The sequence below is a fragment of the Schistocerca gregaria genome, chromosome 8, assembly GCF_023897955.1.
Source record: "Schistocerca gregaria isolate iqSchGreg1 chromosome 8, iqSchGreg1.2, whole genome shotgun sequence".
NCBI lineage: Eukaryota > Metazoa > Arthropoda > Insecta > Orthoptera > Acrididae > Schistocerca > Schistocerca gregaria.
This window is the reverse complement of record NC_064927.1, coordinates 399,750,935-399,770,118: the sequence shown is the minus strand read 5'-3', so window position 1 is coordinate 399,770,118 and position 19,184 is coordinate 399,750,935. Positions and strand designations below refer to the sequence as shown.

The following is a 19,184-nucleotide window of genomic DNA, read 5'->3' as shown; positions in this document are numbered from 1 at the left end:
ATATCAATATGATATCAAAATTGCACTATAAACGGCCTTACCCTACTACTCAAACCTTTTGGATCAAACTGAAACAGGTGACAGCGAGTTCACAACTGTCAGACAGGGAACCAATTGACAGAAATGTATATCCATTGTATTATGGAAATACACAGCGCACACCACATACCAACAACTTAGCCCACAGTAACTGTTCAAAGTGATGACCAACAGTCGCAATGCATGCTCGGCAACGATGCATGAAGTTCTGTCACCCTCTATCAAGGATCCCTTGTGTCTGTTGTACCAGGAGACAGACAGCCTGGACCCTAGCAAGCAGGTCTTCGTAAGTGTCTATAGGGGTTCAATACATCAACGTCTTGAAGTAACCCCAGAGGTAAAAGTCCTGAGGTGTGAGATTTTGTGATCGCACTGGCCGTGGGACAGGTAGGGTACATGCTGTTCAGGTGCTTGTGGACATTAACATCGAAGTGGCCTGGCACACCGTCAGGTTGAAACCACATCCTTTCGCAGCATGGGGTCTACACTATGTATGCAAATCAAATAACAAATAGCCATGTAGGGCAGCCATGTGGTCTAAGGTTTGCATGGCTCTTCCAATGGAGGTTCGAGTCCTCCCTTGGGCATGTGTGTGTGTGTTGTCCTTAGCATAAGTTAGTTAAAGTTAGATTACGTAGTATGTAAGCCTAGGGACTGATGACCTCAGCAGTTTTGTCACATAGAACTTACCACAAATTTCCACACTTCCAAATAATAAATATGTTTTTCTGACCATTGGTTCCCCATCTCAGTATATTATGGACCCACTATTGCCTGTTTCATAATGACCCAAAGGTTGGAGACAACCTTTGTATATAAGAGATATGACTTTCTTTTCGACAAAAACACTAATTATAAAGGGCAAAACATTTAAATATGATGACAAAGACTGATATTTACAAGAAACACTTTCCTGACACTAAAAGTACAAAGGACTAGCCCTGGGAGAAAGATCATGCTGTTGCAGGGGAAAAGGGTAGGGAAAAGATGTTCTGCCCACTAGTCACTCATGACTGGGTGGAGGCGTGGTTCTGTAGTGCGACCAACAACCTCTGTGGTCCGTAGCTCTTGGTGCACCTCCTGGTGGCCTGGAATTTATACTAGACGTTCCCACATGTATACTACGAAACGTGTAAGTGTCGTCTACTTTGACTCGTGTATCTAACTGTCATGAGAGTGCTGGTGCCCCAGGCCACCATAAGAATAATTTGAATATGTTCCGTGTCTGCAAAATTTATGTTTGATGTATCATTATGAGTCTAACACGATTTTATTTTAATTTTTTAAAAACATGAGACCACTTTAGCTGTAAGTCCTTTATTTATATGCACGGCTGGTTTCTCAGCTTTTAGCTGCATCATCAGGTGCAAAAAAATCAAGTCATGTTCCAATCGAGGAAAGAGAATGGGATGACACACTGTTCACTGTCAGCAGTTCGCTATGAAGCAGATGTCAAACATAAAATTGCATAATATAACAGCATAATATGGACCTGATGATGGAGCTGAAATGTGATGAAACTTGTCCCTATAAATAAAGAAATCTTACCTCCTCAAATGATATATTCAGGCTGTAGTTGCCCTGGTTGCAAAGTCTGCTGCGTATTATTTTAGAGCTAGACCCATACAATGTTTCTTTGACTCACATTTTGAATCAATAAAACATAAAAATCTTTATACACTTCTATGTTACATGGACAAAAAACAACAGACACATGGAAGGAAAAGTTGTCATTATGTTTGTGGGAACACTAACAAAAAAACGAAGTGTGGTTTGGTACATCATTGTTATGCCACATAAACTGATGGAAGGGGACTGTGTTACAACCTGCTGGAGGTCGAGATCTCTTCTGAGCAGCATGTTGCAAGGCATACTAGATATGTTCAGTAAGGTTCATGTCTGGGGAGTTTGGTGGCTAGTGGAAGTGTTTAAACAGTGTTCCTGGAGTCATTCTGTAGCAATTCTGGACGTGTGGGGCACGGATTGTCCTACTGGGATTTCCCAAGTCCATCAGAATGCACGATGGACATGAATGGATGCACGTGATCAGATAGGATGCTTACGTACATGTTACCTGTCAGAGTAGTATCTACATGTATCAGGGATCCCATATCACTCGAACTACATACAACCCACTCCATTACAGAGCCTCCACCAGCTTGAACAGTCCCCTGCTGACCTGCAGGGTCCATGGATTCATGAGGTTGTCTCGACACGCATACACATCCATCCACTCGTTGCGATTTGAAACAAGACTCGTCCAGCCAGGCAACCTCTTTCCAGTCATCAACAGTCCAAAGATGATGTTGACGGGCCCAGGAGAGGCATAAAGCTTTGTGTCACACAGTCATCAAAGGTACACGAGTGAGCCTTCATCTCCAAAAGGCCATATCAATGACATTTCATTGAGTGGTTCGCACACTGACACTTGTTGATGGCCCAGCATTGAAATCAGCAGCAATTTGTGGAAGGGTTGCACTTCTGTCACATTGAATGATTCTCTTCAGTTCATCACTGGTCCCATTCTTGCAGAATATTTTTGTGGCCCCAGCAATGTCAAAGATTTGATGTTTTATCAGATTCCTGATATTCACAATACGCTCGTAAAGTGGTCATACGGCAAATTCAGCACTTCACCACCACCTTGGGGATGCTGTGTCCCATCGCTCGTGCGTCGGCTATAACCCCGTGATCAAATTCACTTAAATCTTGATAACCTGCCATTGTAGCAGCAGTAACTGATCTAACAACTGTGTCAGACACTTGTTGTCTTATAAATGCATTGCTGACCACAGCGCCATATTCTGCCTATTTACAGATCTATGTATTTGAATGTGCATGCTTATAGCAGTTTCTTTGGCGCTTCAGTGTATAATGAATGTCCTGAAGGGCACTTAGAGAGTTTTGGTAGTAAGAGGTACCATATCTGCTCTAGTGCCCTCAAAACTACATATAATTTAGCCTCATACGCTGTGAATGTATGAGGTAAGTGAAACTTAAAAACATATTCTGGAAACAACACAATGCATCCAATAGAATTTCCCTGCTTAGTCCCATGAGTGTAAACTATAATACAATGAGTGCTTGGATAAAATTTAGTAAAACATCAATTTAAAAACATAACCTGAGATATGATTCTTTTTGTACACTGACAAATATAAAATAACTCAGGGTCTCCTTATTAACCATGGTGACAAATGACTTCAACCTCTACGAAGAACAAATATATGGTCAGCACTATCAACCACTAAGTCTTGAATGGCCTCATTGCTTGTGGTCTATTTCTGAATAGGTGCTCCATTGGAGGGCAAGTAATGGTTTTGAATGCTGCTGATTGTGAGGTGCATACATACCAAGGTGGAATTGCACAAAACACTTTGCAAAAGGTGAACAGACACATTCAGTCTGCTCTCCCTAACCTGTGGATGATTCATTTAAAAATAATCCATGTCTTTAGGCCTTTACATTCTTCAGATGTGGTAACCTTAGCTGCTCAAATGTGAGACCCAGAAACCTCACTGAACTTTAAAAACTGATAACAGTGTTCCTCATTTTAAGAACAGCCAGGTTAATAGGATGAATTAGACAATAAAAACAAACCCATTTCACTGAAGAAAATTTAATACTTGTGCAACCTGCCAACTCCTCCAACAATCTTATGGCCAAGTTAATAGGATGACTTAGGCCATTAAAACAAACATATTTTGCTGAATAAAATTTAAAACTTGTGCAATCTGCCCACTCCTCCAACAATCTTATCATTAGCTGCACCTGACAAGTGGTCATTGTAAGTTTGGATAATAAGCAGAGCATGGTTAAGTCATCTGCAAACAATGAACATCAAACAGGAGACTTTACCATGGATGAAATACTGTTGATGGCAAGAGCAAACAGAGTCACAATGAAAGCAGACCCTTGAGGGACACCTTTATCAATTGTGCAGAAAGAGCATTGTTGGCCCAAGATATAAAAAATTGTGTGGGAAGAAAAGACCATATGAATACTGGTAGTCATCTTTGGAAGTTCCATTTGAGGGGCTGCTCTAGGATGTTATTGCTTCCAAGCAGTGTCGTAGATCATTTGAAGATCGAAGAAGATATCTATGAGGTGTTATCTACATAGGAAAGAATACTGTATGTCTGCATCCTGCAGGACAAGGTGTTGAGGATTGATCAATGCCTCTGAAACCTGCACTAGTAGTGACCGAGTACACTGAAGTGACAAAATCATGGCATACCTCCTAATATCATGTCGGACCTCCTCTGGCCTGACATAGAGCATGACATGAACTCAGGAAGTCACTGGAATTCCCTTGCAGAGCCATGCTGCCTCTATAGCTATCATAATTGTGAAAGTGTTGTTGGTGCACAACTTTGTGCATGAATTGCCCTCTCAATTATGTCCCATAATTGTTCAATGGGATTCATGTCAGGTGATACAGGTGACCAAAATATTTGCTCTAGTATCCAATTGATATGGTTACGAGCCCACGAGAGATGTTGCAGGAGATGTCATGCTGTAAGCAAAGATACTAATGTCGGTTGTCTGCTGCCACAGCCCATTAGCGCCAAATTTTGTTTCACTTCAATAACATATATGTTTACTGTACATCCCACATTGATTTCTGCAGTTATTTCACACAGTGTTGCTTGTCTGCTGGCACTGACAATCCTACACAAACACTGGTGCTCTCGGTCGTTAAGTGAAAACCGTTGGTTACTGGGTTGTCCACGGTGAGAGGTAATGCCTGAAATGTGGTTTCTCATCATGCTCTTGACACTGCAAATCTCTGAATACTGAATTCCCTAACAATGTCCGAAACGAAATGTACCATGCATCTAGATCCAACTACCATTCCATGTTCAGAGTCTGTTAATTTCCATCACAAACCACAATCATATACGAAACCTTTTCACATGAACCACCTGAGTACAAATAACAGCTCCTCCACTGCACTGTCCTTTTATACCTTGTGTACGCAATACTACAGCCATCTGCATAACACTATCCCTTGACTTTTGTCACCTCAGTGTAGTTCCTGTGATTATAGGACTCAAGTCAGACACCAGTTGGCAGGAATGGGAGGATTACCTTTCCACCTGTGTGAGGTACTGTAACATGCTATATTGGATTTTATCCTTACCCAGTTAAGTCTTTGTGATCTGAGACAATGCATACTCAAGCTCCCTCACAGGAAAGGGGGTAGTTGTAGTCCTCACTGTTGTTGATGGAAATTCCAAGCATTCCTCTCATTAAAGCTCAATGACAAGGGGAAAGCTAGGGACAGTGATCAAACTGAAGTACTATGCCTGTGCACTGTGTCCAGATGTAAATTGGAGACTCTGCTGCCTCAGCACAGCAGTGTCTTGACACAGTTGTCAAATATATTTCTTATGGCTTCCCATACCTTTGAAGAGCTAGTGGAACAATTTACTTATTCTATAAATGCTTGCTGTGACCTCTTCTTGCTCTGCTTGATTGTCCTTTGTGAGTTTGCTCCCATGACCTGAAGGCCTGTGAAATTCATAACAGATGGTTGGCATCTACACTGTCATAAGGCAAAGTGTCTAAACCTGCTTGCGGAGTGACACTAACAGTTCCATAATGGGACATTTCACTTCTGAAGTTGGTCTAATGACTTCAAGATATATGCATCAGCAGCACAGTGGACCATGTTGATAATGTGAACCACCCACTTCTGGTTGGTATCTCAGTGTTCAATACAGCTAGTTAGCTGTACACCATCAAATTTGCTTTGCTAAGCATTCACCGTGGTGGCTTCCTTTCAGGGATAGCTCTATCTTAAGAGGTGGATCCAGACTTCCCTCCCAATGTGGCATTTACTGCAGGGGCTGTAGTGTTGCTTATTTCTGGAATTTGCATTGAAACAACAAATGTGTGTTGCTACCAGAATTAAGAAGGCATAAATCTTCAGACGCATAAATCTTCTGACACACGGACGTTTTTGACAACTGGAGGCTCAGTGTGAGCATTTCAGAAACTGCACAACTTGTCAGGTGTTTGACGAGTGCTGTGGCGAGAGTCTTCAAGAGCTGCGGTGAGTGTCTTCAACACATGGCAAACGCAAAGTGAAACCTTGTCCAGGCGTCATGGGTTTGGTGGCCAGTCCAGATGTTAGATATCATAGGCTGAGCAAGTGGTCAATTTTGATAGGACTAACATCAGACTTAAACTGGGCAGAGTACAAGTTTGTCTGAACACACAGTGCACAGAACACTCCTAACGATGGGCCTCTGCAGCCAACAACTCAAACATGTGCCAGTGTTAACACCATGACATCAGCAATTATGACTGAAATGGGCACATGACCCTCAGCACTGGCTGTTGGTGCAGTGACAGAGCATTGCTGCATGATCTGATGAATCCTAATACCTTCTTCATCATGCCAATTGGAGGGTGTGAATCTGTTGTCTCACAGGGGAACAGTTCCTTGACACCTGTACTGTGGGATGGAAACAAGCTGGCAATGGCTCCATTAGGCTCTGGGGAACATTCACGTGGGCATCCATGGCTCCAGTGGAGCTCGTAAAGGCACAATGAAAGCCAAGGAGTATCATACAGTTTGCAGACTGCATACACCCCATCATGAAGATAATGTTTTACGATAGCAGTGGCATTTTTCAACAATATAATGCATCATATGACAAGGCCAGGAGTGTGACAGAATGGTTTGAGGAACACAGTGGCAAGTTCCAATTAATATGCCCCCAAACTCACCAGATCTGAACCCAATCGAACACATCTGCGTTGTGACTGAACGTAGCGTCAGAGCTCGTAGTTCTCCTCCCCAAAATTTAGGGAAATTAAGTGAACTGTGTGTGTAGCTGTGATGCCAACTTTCTCTAGCGACATATGAAGGCAACAATGCATCGCCACTATTATCCATCCCAAAGGCGAACATACTGGCTATTAGGTAGGTGGTCATAATGTTCTGGCTAATCATTGTATGTTGAAACCAGCTCTTAAAAATAAAGAAAAATTTATGTGATCTCAGCTACTGAAAGTTTTAAGTAATGAATTGAGGCATATCTATAACCCCGTTCATACTGCACCCACACAAATCACAAAGACAAAATTAGACTAGTTACAGCACACAGAGAGGCACTGACACAATGTACATGTACATGTACATGTATTGAACAGAAAAAACCCTAACAACTGATACAGTGGTAAATATACTCTGCCACACACTTCAGGGTAGCTTGCAGACTACAGAAGTAGATGTAGTGTCCATTTTGAGATGGCTGTCTTGCAAGCACTCACCAAAAGTACTACAAACAGTAGTGACAGCAAAGTGACCCTTATGTTTACTTCTTCAGTACAGGTCAAAATAGATACTGTGTCCCATGTGGAGCTTTCTTCAACACTGAAAATAATGCCCTGAAAGATCAATTGAGGCATTTAGGATAGAAGGTAGACAGAGAGCAAACTGACCTTGTTACTATTTGTTCACTTTCCCTCTGTGCATACAGAATCCTGCACCAGCCTTCACTTGTGGACACAAGTGACTATTAAATTGGTTACTCAATAGTATGCCTAGTTCCTGACACAGTGAATGATGTAGATAAAGAAGTAAAGAGACAAAAATCAGTTATTCTTATATAAGATCATATTTCTCTGGTTTTTCAGCGCACAGAAACATACGACTTTTCATTACGCATGGAGGATTCCTGAGTACACTTGAAACAGTGTACCATGGTGTGCCTGTGATTGGGATTCCAGTGTTCAGTGATCAAGATCTTAATATGCTTCAAGCAGAATCCAAAGGATATGGAATCAGACTACGTTTGAATAACATCACCTCAGAGACATTTTACTGGGCAATTACGGAAATACTCAATAATCCTCGGTAAGTGGTCATTCAATTACTAGGGGAAACAAAACTAACAATGCAATTGTCCCATTTTGTTAAGGAGGAGGTAGTAGCAAACTCCCTTTACAAGCAACAACAATTGTAAAATAAATGTGTATTTTGTGATCATAATTAACAGTACCCATTATGTCACTGTGATGTCTCCTTGTGACATACTACTCTCAATTTGGACATTTGAATCATTTGTTTCTTATATACATAAATTATCTTCTTCTTTTGCATTGTCCTTTCTACTAAGAGGAAAAACACAGTACTCATTCTCAAAGCGGCTACATAGGTAGCGGGGGCTGTGTGGAAGCGACTGGGCAGTTTTTTAGGTTAGAGGGTCTCAGGAAACCACAGAAATGGTGTCCATCTAAAAGGGGGCATGTGAAACAGAGTAAGGTAATTGTAGAAACGATCAGTATTGTAGTTGTAAATTGTTGTGGGTGTGTAGGGAAAGAACCATTCCTGCGAAATAGTATGGGTAGAATTTATACTTCACAGTCAGACTACACTAGTAACTGGAACGTTTTACCAACCCCCTGACTCAGAAGATACATTTGCTGAACAGTTCAAAGAAAACTTGAGTCTCATTTCAAATATGTACTCCATTCATACAATTATAGTCGGTGGCACTTCAATCTACCCTTGATATGCTGGAAAAATTATACATTTAAAGCCGGCTGCAGGCATAAAATGTCTTCCGAAATTGTACTGAATGCTTTCTCAGAAAATTATTTTGAACAATTAGTTCATAAGCCTACTCAAAGAATAAATGGTTGTGAAAGCATACTTGACCCCTTAGTAACAAATAATCCTGGACAAATAGGGAGTATCATGACAAATACAGAGATTAGCGACCACAAGGCAGTTGCTGCTAGGCTGAATACTGTAACACCCACAACCATAAAAAAGAAATGCAAAGTACATCTATTTAAAAAAGCTGATAAAAATGCTCTTAATGCCTTTTTAAGAGACAGTCTCCATGTCTTCTGATCTGATAACACAAGAGTAAAAAAGAAATGGAATGATTTCAAAGAGATAGTATTGATTGAAATTTAGAGATATATACCACATAAATTAATAAGTTATGGTACTGATCCCCCATGGTACACAAAATGGGTCAGATCGCTGTTACAGAAGTAATGAAAAAAGCGTGCCAAATTTAAAAGAATGCAAAATGCCAAAGTTTGGCAGAGCTTTGTAGAAGTTCAAATTATAGCGTGTGCTTCAATGCGAGATGCTTTTAATAATTTCCACAATGAAACTCTGTGTCGGAATCTGGCAGAAAACCCAAAGAGATTCTGGTCACATATAAAGCACACTAGTGGCAAGACGCAACAATACCTTCACAGTGTGATAATAACGGTGAAGTCACTGATGACAATGCCACCAAAGCACAGTTATTAAACACGGTTTTCGGAAACTCCTTCACCAAAGTAAATATTCCCGAATTCTAATCAAGAACAAGTGCAACAATGAGAAACAGAAGTAGATATCCTCGGTGTAGCAAAGCAGCTTAAATCACTTAATAAAGGCAAGGCTTCTGGTCCATATGGTATACCAGTCAGGTTCCTTTCAGAGTATGCAGATACAATATCTCCATAATTAGCAATTATATACAAATGCTCACTCACAGGAAGTTCCGTACCTAAAGACTGGAAAGTTGCTCAGGTCACACCAATACGCAATAAGGGAAATAGGAGGAATCCGCTGACTTACAGGCCCATATAACTAATGTCAATCTGCAGTAGGTTTTTGGTACATCTATTGTACTCGAACATTATGAGGTACCTTGAAGAAAACAATTTATTGACACATAGCATGCGTTCAGAAAATATCGTTCTTGCATAACACAACTAGCTCTCTGTACTCATGAAGTAATCAGTGCTACCGACAGTGGATGTCAAATTGACTTCATATTTTTATATTTTCATAAGGCATTTGACACCATTCCTTGCAAGCGTCTTCTAATCAAACTGTGTGCCTGTGGAATATCGCATCGTTTGTGCGACTGGATTCATGCTTTTCTCTCAGGAAGGTCACAGTTCATAGTAATAGATGGAAAATCATCGAGTAAAACAGACGTAATATCGGCATTCCCCAAGGAAGTGCTATAGGCCCTCTATTGTTCCTGATCTATATTAATGACATAGGAGACAATCTGAGTAGCCCTCTTAGATTATTTGCAGATGATGCTGTCATTTACCACCTTGTAAAGTCATCAGACGACCACAACGAATTGCAAAATGATTTAGATAAGCTATCTGTGTGGTGCAAAAAGTGGCAATTGACCCTGAATAAAGAAAAGTGTGAAGTTATTCACATGAGTACCAAAAGAAATCCGATAAATTTTGATTACGTGATAAGTCACACAAATCTGAAGGCAGTAAATACTACTAAATACATAGGGATTACAATTACAAATAACCTAAATTGGAACGATCACATAGATAATGTTGTGGGTGGAGCAAACCAAAGATGTTGATTCATTGGCAGAAGGTGCAACAGACCTACTAAAGAGATTGCTTACACTACACTTGTCCACCCTATTCTGGAGATTGCTGTGCAGTGTGGGATTCGTATCACGTGAGACAATATTGAAAAAGTTCGAAGAAGGGTGGCTTGTTTTGTATTATTGCAAAATAGGGGAGATAGTGCCACAGATATGATACATGAATTGGAGTGGCAATCATTAAAACAAAGGCATTTTTCATCATGATGGGATCTTCTCATGACATTTCAATCACCAGTTTTCTCCTCCAATTGCGAAAACATTCTGTTGGCATCCACCTACATAGGGAGAAATGATCATCACAATAAAATAAGAGAAATCAGGGCTTGTTTCTCCTGTGCGCAGTTCGAGAGTGGAATGGTAGAGAGACAGCATGAAGGTGGTTCATTAAACCCTCTGCTGGGCACTTAATTGTGAATAGCAGAGTAATCACGTACATGTAGATGTCACACAGAAATGATAATATAAGAAATATATAAAAACATCAGTAGATAGTTCAAGGCAAATCAAATACCATTAACTTTTGATGTGAATAAGTAAATTCGATTTATAGTTTTTTACCACTAACTTTTGGGACTACAATTAGATAAAATTTTTGAGTTAATATGTAAAATAAGGGAAAGATAACCACTCACCTATAGCACACTGAAGTGTAGCACATAGAAACATGTAACAGAAAAAAAGTATTCACACTAGCTTTTGAGCTACATATTCTCACATGCATGTGTGTTTGAGAATCTGTGTGGTTGTGTGTGTGAATGAGTGAATTTTTGTCAGAGAAGGCTAATGTGAATACTGTTTCCTGCTGTTGTTTTTATGAGCCATACAGCAGACCACTGGAGGTGAGTGATTGTATTTCCCTTATTTTACCTAGTATTCCAGCCAGGAATTTCCATTGTTGTTACACATTTACAGGGATATCATCCAGAATGTTGTCAAGAGAACCTTCCACCCCCCCCCCCCCTCCAACCCCCCCAAAAAAGTGTTTTATTATTATCAACATTGCTCTTTTTTCGAAGAATTTTATTAAGTAGTATAGAAAGTAGTCAGGTATATGGATAAACAGGTATTTAACAGCTTACCAGAGCATATTAAATGCCTTTTGGATAATATAGTGGAGTTTGTAGTTGAATTCATGAGCTCCTTTCTAAGTTGAAGAGTAGCAACACAGCGACTCTTTAAGATGAATGAGTTAGATCACTCTACAACTCATATTATCACTGTAACAATAATACATCATAATTCATTAAATTTTCAATTGAACTCTGCCAGGGCTGGTTAAAAAACATTTTTCTGACATGCAACTTATCTTTGTTAACTTCCGCCTCCTACATGTGTCAATTTTTCCTACTAATTATGATACACAGCTTATAAAAATATTGCACTAGGGTATCCCTCCCAGGTTGGCAGCTATGTGGCTGCTAGTAATTGTGATACATTCTGTATAGAAATCTTACAACTGTTGCGCCTATGGTGGCCCAAGTTGTAGCTTTTGTTGCTTGGACCTTAAAACAGTTCTGTGCAATGTATTTAAATATAATGCCCATTTCTTATTTCTTCCCACGCCCTATGATCAATCTCATCAGGATCCATTAAATACGGCTCATGTAATCTAACACTGAACTGCTTTCTGTGGTGTAGCTGCTATTCAGTGATGAAAATAAAAGCAGAATACAGAAGCAGATGGAGGATAGTAAGAAACAAGGTGACAGATTGGTATTGAAGACAACATATATACATATTTTTAACCAAGGAATAGTTGTATTCTTTTGGACCCAAAATCTGATATAATATTTCCAGTTTACACTTTCTGTGTCTAATGATACACCATGCATGTATATATTTACTTTGAAGCTGTGGATTTGCCAACAGGTACCAAACAAAGGCGAAGGACCTGTCCCGCCTGTACCATGACAGACCTCGAACTCCCATGGAGGAACTTGTGTACTGGACAGAGTATGTAGCACGCCACAAAGGAGCCTCACACATGAGATCTGCAGCCGTGGATCTTAGCTGGTATCAACTGTGCCTGCTAGATGTTATCATCTTCATGCTAACAATTGTCACAGTGGTTGTGAGTCTTCTAGTGATAATATTAAGAGTTGTTCTCAGGTTCTTGTTCAGTAGTACACCCAAAAACATTGCTGAAAATGGCATTAAGAAAAATCTGAAGAAGCAGCAGTAAGAGTGGATGAAAATTAAACATGTAAAAACTTGTTTTTGATGAAATAGCTCACTTTTCAAATATATATTTTTTACATTAAACAGAAACAATACACTTCTTTTTTACCAGCCTTTTCCACACCATAGTTTTCCTTTACATAATAGTTCACGATGTCTGCAAGCTAATGGATGGATCCTGCTACATATATTTCGGATACTATAAGAGGATCAAACAAAACATGGGGCTGTATTTCATGGAAGATGCAGACTACGGTGAGGTACAATTTATGTGCTATGTATCTGTCTTTTATAACAACAGATGTTATTACATTGCTTTAGTACCTTTATGTTCGTTTTTAACACTAATATGTGTTTTCATGGTGATGCCATTATCAGGTGGATTAAGATACTTTTACATTATTGCATTTGTTTGTGACATACACATGTGTTGTCTATTTAACAAACAGCACAGTGGCAGGGAGGTTGTACATCATCTTGCACTGGTGGAGAAATGTTAGCATGGCTTGCAGTGCTGAAAGCACTTACACAGTTTTCTACATATATGGGAAAATTATGCTTACTAAACGTCTGGATAAATATATCTGCTGTATGCTGACACAACAAACTCCACATGTGTGTCACTGTACATTTTTTGATGTCATAAAACATTGCACCATTGAAAACTTTGAAATGCAAACATGCACCCAACAGACAATACATGTGTAGGTCACAAGAAAATTCAACAATGTAAAGATCTTAATTCACCTTATGATGACAGCATGATCATCAAAGAACATTAACAATAAAAGTCACTGAAGCAGGATATCAACAATTCTTTATAAATTATCTAATCAGTCTCAGCTCTTAATGTGGAGTCCATTATGGAGACCCTATGATGTGAGTTCAAAAAATTTGGGAATTTTGTAATTCTGCATGTTGTATTATTCTGACTGCCACGATTTTTTTTTTCTGTCTTGATAAACATACCAGAGACCATGTCTGTACAGTGTGTAGCTCAACAAAGGACTTTTTTTTTGAAAGCTAGTAAGTTTTCTTTTCCTTTTGTATATGCCTGTCAACAATGGTACCAACCGGCCTCCATGTCATCCTCAGCCCAAAGGCATCACCAGACTCTGATATGGAGGGGCATGTGGTCAGCACACCACTCTCCCGGCCGTATGTCAGTTTACGAGACCAGAGCCGCTACTTGTCAATCAAGCAGTTCCTCAGTTTGCCTTACCATGGCCGAGTGCATCCTGCTTGCCAACAGTGCTTGGCACACCAGATGGTTACCCATCCAAGTGCTAGCCCAGCCTGACAGAGTTTAACTGCAGTGATCTGATGGGAACTGGTGTTACTACTGCCACAAGGCCTGCTAATCAGTGAGCAATCTCCTTCACTCATAAATTATTTAGTCATATAAGATGTATAGTTTGTTGTCAGCTGTCAAAAAGTTTAGATGTTGTTGAATTTATTAGTGGTTATTTTGTATAAATTTTGCTGTAAGACACAATAAAGTGGACCACAGATTTAGAAATGTGAAGTACTGCATTTTGTGAACCTTATGCGCATAAAACAAAGGCTGCTGGCAACCCCATGAACCATGACCTCACCATTGGTGGAGAGGCTTTATTACCTCAGTGATACAGACAGCTGTACCATATGTGCAATCACAATGGAAAGTTATCTGTTGAGATGCCAGACAAACTTGTCATTCCAGAAGAGGGACAGCAGCCTTTTCAGTAGTTGCAGGGCAACAGTCTGGATGGTTGACTGATCTGGCCTTGTAACATGAACCAAAATGGCCTTGCAGTGCTGGTACTGCGAACGGCTGAAAGCAAGGGGAAACTATTGCTGTAATTTTTCCTGAGGGCATGCAGCTCTACTGTATGGTTAAATCATGGCATCTTCTTAAATAAAATATTCTGGAGCTAAAACAGTCCCCTATTCGGGTCTCCAGGCAGTAATTACTCAGCAGGATGTCATCATGAGAAGCAAAACTGACATTCTATGGATCAGTGTGTGGACTACCCAATTCCTTAATCAGGCAGGTAGGTTAGAAATTTGAACAGGGAAACAGATAGTTTCAATTTAAATACAGGGTGTCCCAGCTATCTTGTCCACCCAAAATATCTCTGGAACAATAACAGCTATTGGAAAACGACTTTCACTGGTATGAATGTAGGGCTGGGGCCCATGAATGTACATATTTGGAAACATTCTAAAATGAAAGTGTATGTGTTTTTTAACACAAACTTATGTTTTTTTTTTTTAAATGGACCTCCTATATTTTTTCTTCAGCAATCCACAGCATGACAAAGCACATACACAATGGCATCGCAATATTCCCATTACATCCCGAGATATTGAGACGCGAAGTTGACGCTTGAAACATCCGACATGCACTGCTAGCGTACGTCCTGAGGCTCAGGCGTGAACCCCATGCTGCCCATACTCACGATGTGATTGACATGCGTAATCACACCTCCATACTTATCAAGAGGTCCGAAACGAATAATAAGGTCTGCTGCCATCAACTCTCATAAGTACATGGAACTTATACTGTACAGTATAATGTACACACATGAAGATATGGTAGAAATGCTGCTGATCTATGGAGATTGTACGTTGACGGGAAATACGTTATGAGATTGCTTGTTTGTTGATAGTACTGTTAGCGAACATTATGATTATTAAGTGAATATGTCTGTTTTCTAACCTACTCTACATACCTGTACAGTACCCTGTTATAGGTGGACGAAATGCTGTTCACGCAGAACGACTGTACAGAAGACGATTCCCTGACAAGCCATCGCCTTCGCGCCGGATGTTTGGTCGTCTCACATTTCGTCTATGTGAAATGCGAAGCTTAAATCCAAGACTTCGACATTGTCCTAGAACATGCACAGATGAATGTGCTGAAGTTGCTGTGCTCACTACCATAGCTGTGAATCTTCAAATCAGCACACATCAAATTGAATGTAAAGTTGGTGTGTCGAAATCAAGAGCACAGCGTATTCTTAAATGTCATAAATTTCATCCTTACCATGTTAATTTACACCAGGATCTTCATGGAAATGACTTCCGCAATAGGGTAACATTTTGTCGGTGGGCTCAGCAAATACTTCTGACTAATCCAAATATTTTTCCAGATGTTCTCTTTACCAACGAGGCATCATTCTCCAACAAAGGAATTGTCAATATGAGGAATATGTACTATTGGTCCGCAGACAATCCAAAATGGCTCCGTCAGATAGAGCATCAACGTACGTGGAAAGTTAATGTTTGGTGTGGGATTATTGGAGATATCATTATCGCACCTTTCTTTATAAACGGCATCCAAAATGGCAGACAATACTCCAGATTTATATGACACAGTCTTCCTGTTCTCTTGGACACCGTACCTCTGAACCGGAGAATGGTCATGTGGTATCAGCATGACGGATGCCCTGCACATAACGCCTTATGAGCACGACGACTTCTGAACCGTAAGTTCCCTGGTATGTGGATTGGATTGGCCCAGTTAGGTGGCCTGCCCAATCTCCGGACCTTACGCCGCTGGATTATTTTCTTTGGGGAGCAGTGAAGGATGCTGTTTAGCAACATGAACCAACAACACCAGTTGACATGAAGGAACGCATTATTGATGCTTGTACAGCCATCAAAAAGGATACAGTAGCACGAAGTAGGGCATCCTTCATCCACAGAGTGACCCTATGTATGCAGTCAATGGGAATCACTTTGAGCATGAGATGTGAACACTATGTTTAGCATGTAGTGCTGGTATCACAGTGGAAGTTTCTACAAAGGGCCATTTTACCCAGTGATGTTAAGAAACATTTGTTTGCAACAATTTGTCATTTAACCCATTAGATAAACATGACATTGATAATTATATGATAATAAAACTAATTGGTTAAACATGTTTACATGCATCTTCTATGTCCTACCTGAACTTCCCAAATCAAAACATTTTTACCTAAACAACGGTAAAACTTTTAGTCCACTTGCTCGTTTCACTAAAAGACATGAATTTTACTATTACGAGTGAATGATTAACTGTCACTTGCGCTAGATCTACAGTAAAGTAAATTTTTAACGTTGAAGGGCATTACCTTTTTAGTAGCCGATTAACTATAAGCGAAGTTAACTTTGTGACTAACGTTGCAGTACACAGATATGTTACAGAACCACATCACCCCTAGCCTATGGGATAAATACCTGCTGGAATGTACGACGTTAATGCAGGATGGCAGCAGACCGTATTATTCGTTTCGGACCTCTTGATAAGTATGGAGGCGTGATTACGCATGTCAATCACATCGCGATTACGGGCAGCATGGGGTTCACGCCTGAGCCTCAAGATGTGCGCTAGCAGAGCATGTCAGATGTTTCAAGCGTCAACTTCGCGTCTTAATATCTCGGGAGTAATGGGAATATTGTGATGCAATCAACACCATTGTGTCTGTGTTTTGTCATGTTATGGATTGCTGAAGAAAAAATATAGAAGGTCCATTTAAAAAAAACGTAAGTTTGTGTTAAAAAACACATACGCTTTCATTTTAGAATGTTTCCAAATATGTACATTCTTGGGCCCCAGCCCTACATTGATAGCGATGAAAGTCGTTTTCCAATAGCTGTTATTGTTCCAGAGATATTTTGGGTGGACAAGATAGCTGAAACAACCTGTATAGTGGGTGTTAGTGAAGTTCAGTGACAGGAGGAACGGGACTTCTGGTCAGGAGAATATTGGGTTATAAATACAAAATCAAATAGGGGTAAAGCAAGAGAAGGTTTAATAATGAATGAGAAAATAGAAATGTGTGTAAGCTACTGAGAATGCATTATCTTAGCCAAGACAGGCACAAAGTCCACACCACACCTATCAAAGTAGTACAAGGTTGTATGCCAACTAAATCCACAAATGATGGAGAGAGTGAAGAAATGTATGATGAGATGAAAGAAATTATTCATATAGTTAATGGAGACAAAAATTTAATTATGATGAGGGACTGGAATTCGATAAAAGGAAAAGGAAGAGAAGGAAAATCAGTAAGTGAATATGGACTGGGGGAAAGGAATGAAAGAGGGAGCCACCTTGCAGAATTTTGCTCAGTGCTTAATTTAATCATTTGTAACACCTGATTTTAAGAATCATAAAAGAAGGTTATATATGCAGAAGAGACCTGGAGACACCAGAAGATTTCAGACTGATTACATAATGGCTATACAGAGATTTAGGAACCAGATGTTAAATTATAAGACATTTCTAGGTGGAGATGTGTACTCTGACCACAATTTATTGATATGAACTGTAGATTACAACTGAAGAAATTAAAAAAAAAAGGTATGAAATTAAGGAGACGGGACCTGAATAAGTTGAAAGAAACAGAAGTTGTTGATAGTTTCTGAGGTAGGATTGGGCAACAGTAGACTAGAAAAGGGGAAATGAATACAGTAGAAGCTGAATGGGTAACTTAAAGAGATGAAATAGTGAAAGCAGCAGAGGATCAAATAGGTAAACAGACAGAGCCTACAAGAGCTCAGATTGTAAACTAGCCCAAGCACAGAAAGGAAAGCTGAATGGTGGAAGGAATGTATAATAGAGGGTCTGTACGAGGGAGATGATCTTGAAGGCAATAATATGCAAGGGGAAGCATACGTAGATGAAGATGAGAAGGCAGATATGGTACCACGAGAAGAATTAGACAGAAAAAACTATTCCATCTGGCGTGTAAGATTTATGAGACAGGCATAATACCCTCAGACCTCAAGTAGAATGTAGTAATTCCAATTCCAAAGAAAGCACTTGCTGAAAATAACCAAACTATCAGTTTCATAAGTCATGGTTGCAAAATAATACCATAAATTCTTTACAGAAGAATGGAAAAGCATTGGGGAAGATCAGTTTGGATTCCGAAGAAATGTGGGAACACACAAGGCAATACTGACCCTGTGAGTTACCGTAGAAGATAGGTTAAAAAAAGCCAAACCTAGATTTATAGCATTTGTAGACACAGAGAAAACTTTTGAAAATGTTGACTGAATTACTCCCTTGAAATTCTGAAGGTATCAGGGGTAAAATACAGGAAGTGAAAAACTATTTGCATACTTTTAAGAAATCAGATGGCAGTTATAAAAGCTGAGTGACATGAAAAGGACGCAGTGATCAACATGGCAATGAGACAGGTTTGTAGCCTATTTCCAATGTTATTCAATCTGTACACTGAGCAAGTAGTAAAAGGAAACCAAACAAACATTTTGAGGATGAATTAAAGTTCAGGGAGAAGGAATAAAAGCTTTGAGGTTCGCCAATGACATCGTAATTCTGTCAGAGACAGCAAAGGACTTGGAAGAGCAATTGAATGGAATCAACTGCCTTGAAAGAATGATATAAGATGAACATCTGTGAAAAGCAAAACAAAGATAATGGAATGTAGTGAAATTAAATCAGGTGATGCTGATGGAAGTAAATTAAAGAGTGTGGCACATAAAGTAGTAGATGAGTTTTGCTATTTGGGGGAGCGAATAACTGACGATGGTTTAAGTAGAGAGGATGTAAAATGTCAGCTGGCTACGGGAAGGAAAGCA

General features: G+C 39.8%; 1 protein-coding gene across 1 annotated transcript in view; it reads left to right on the top strand.

Moving 5' to 3' along the window:
- LOC126285310 (UDP-glycosyltransferase UGT5-like) overlaps positions 1–12,698 on the top strand; it is a 46,716-nt gene extending 34,018 nt beyond the window's left edge. Inside the window, exons 5-6 of the mRNA XM_049984607.1 lie at positions 7,690–7,909; positions 12,303–12,698. Coding sequence (XP_049840564.1) covers positions 7,690–7,909; positions 12,303–12,615 — 533 coding nt within the window. The 3' untranslated portion in view covers positions 12,616–12,698. The remainder of the gene's footprint in view (positions 1–7,689; positions 7,910–12,302) is intronic.
- Positions 12,699–19,184: the final 6,486 nt, after the last annotated feature.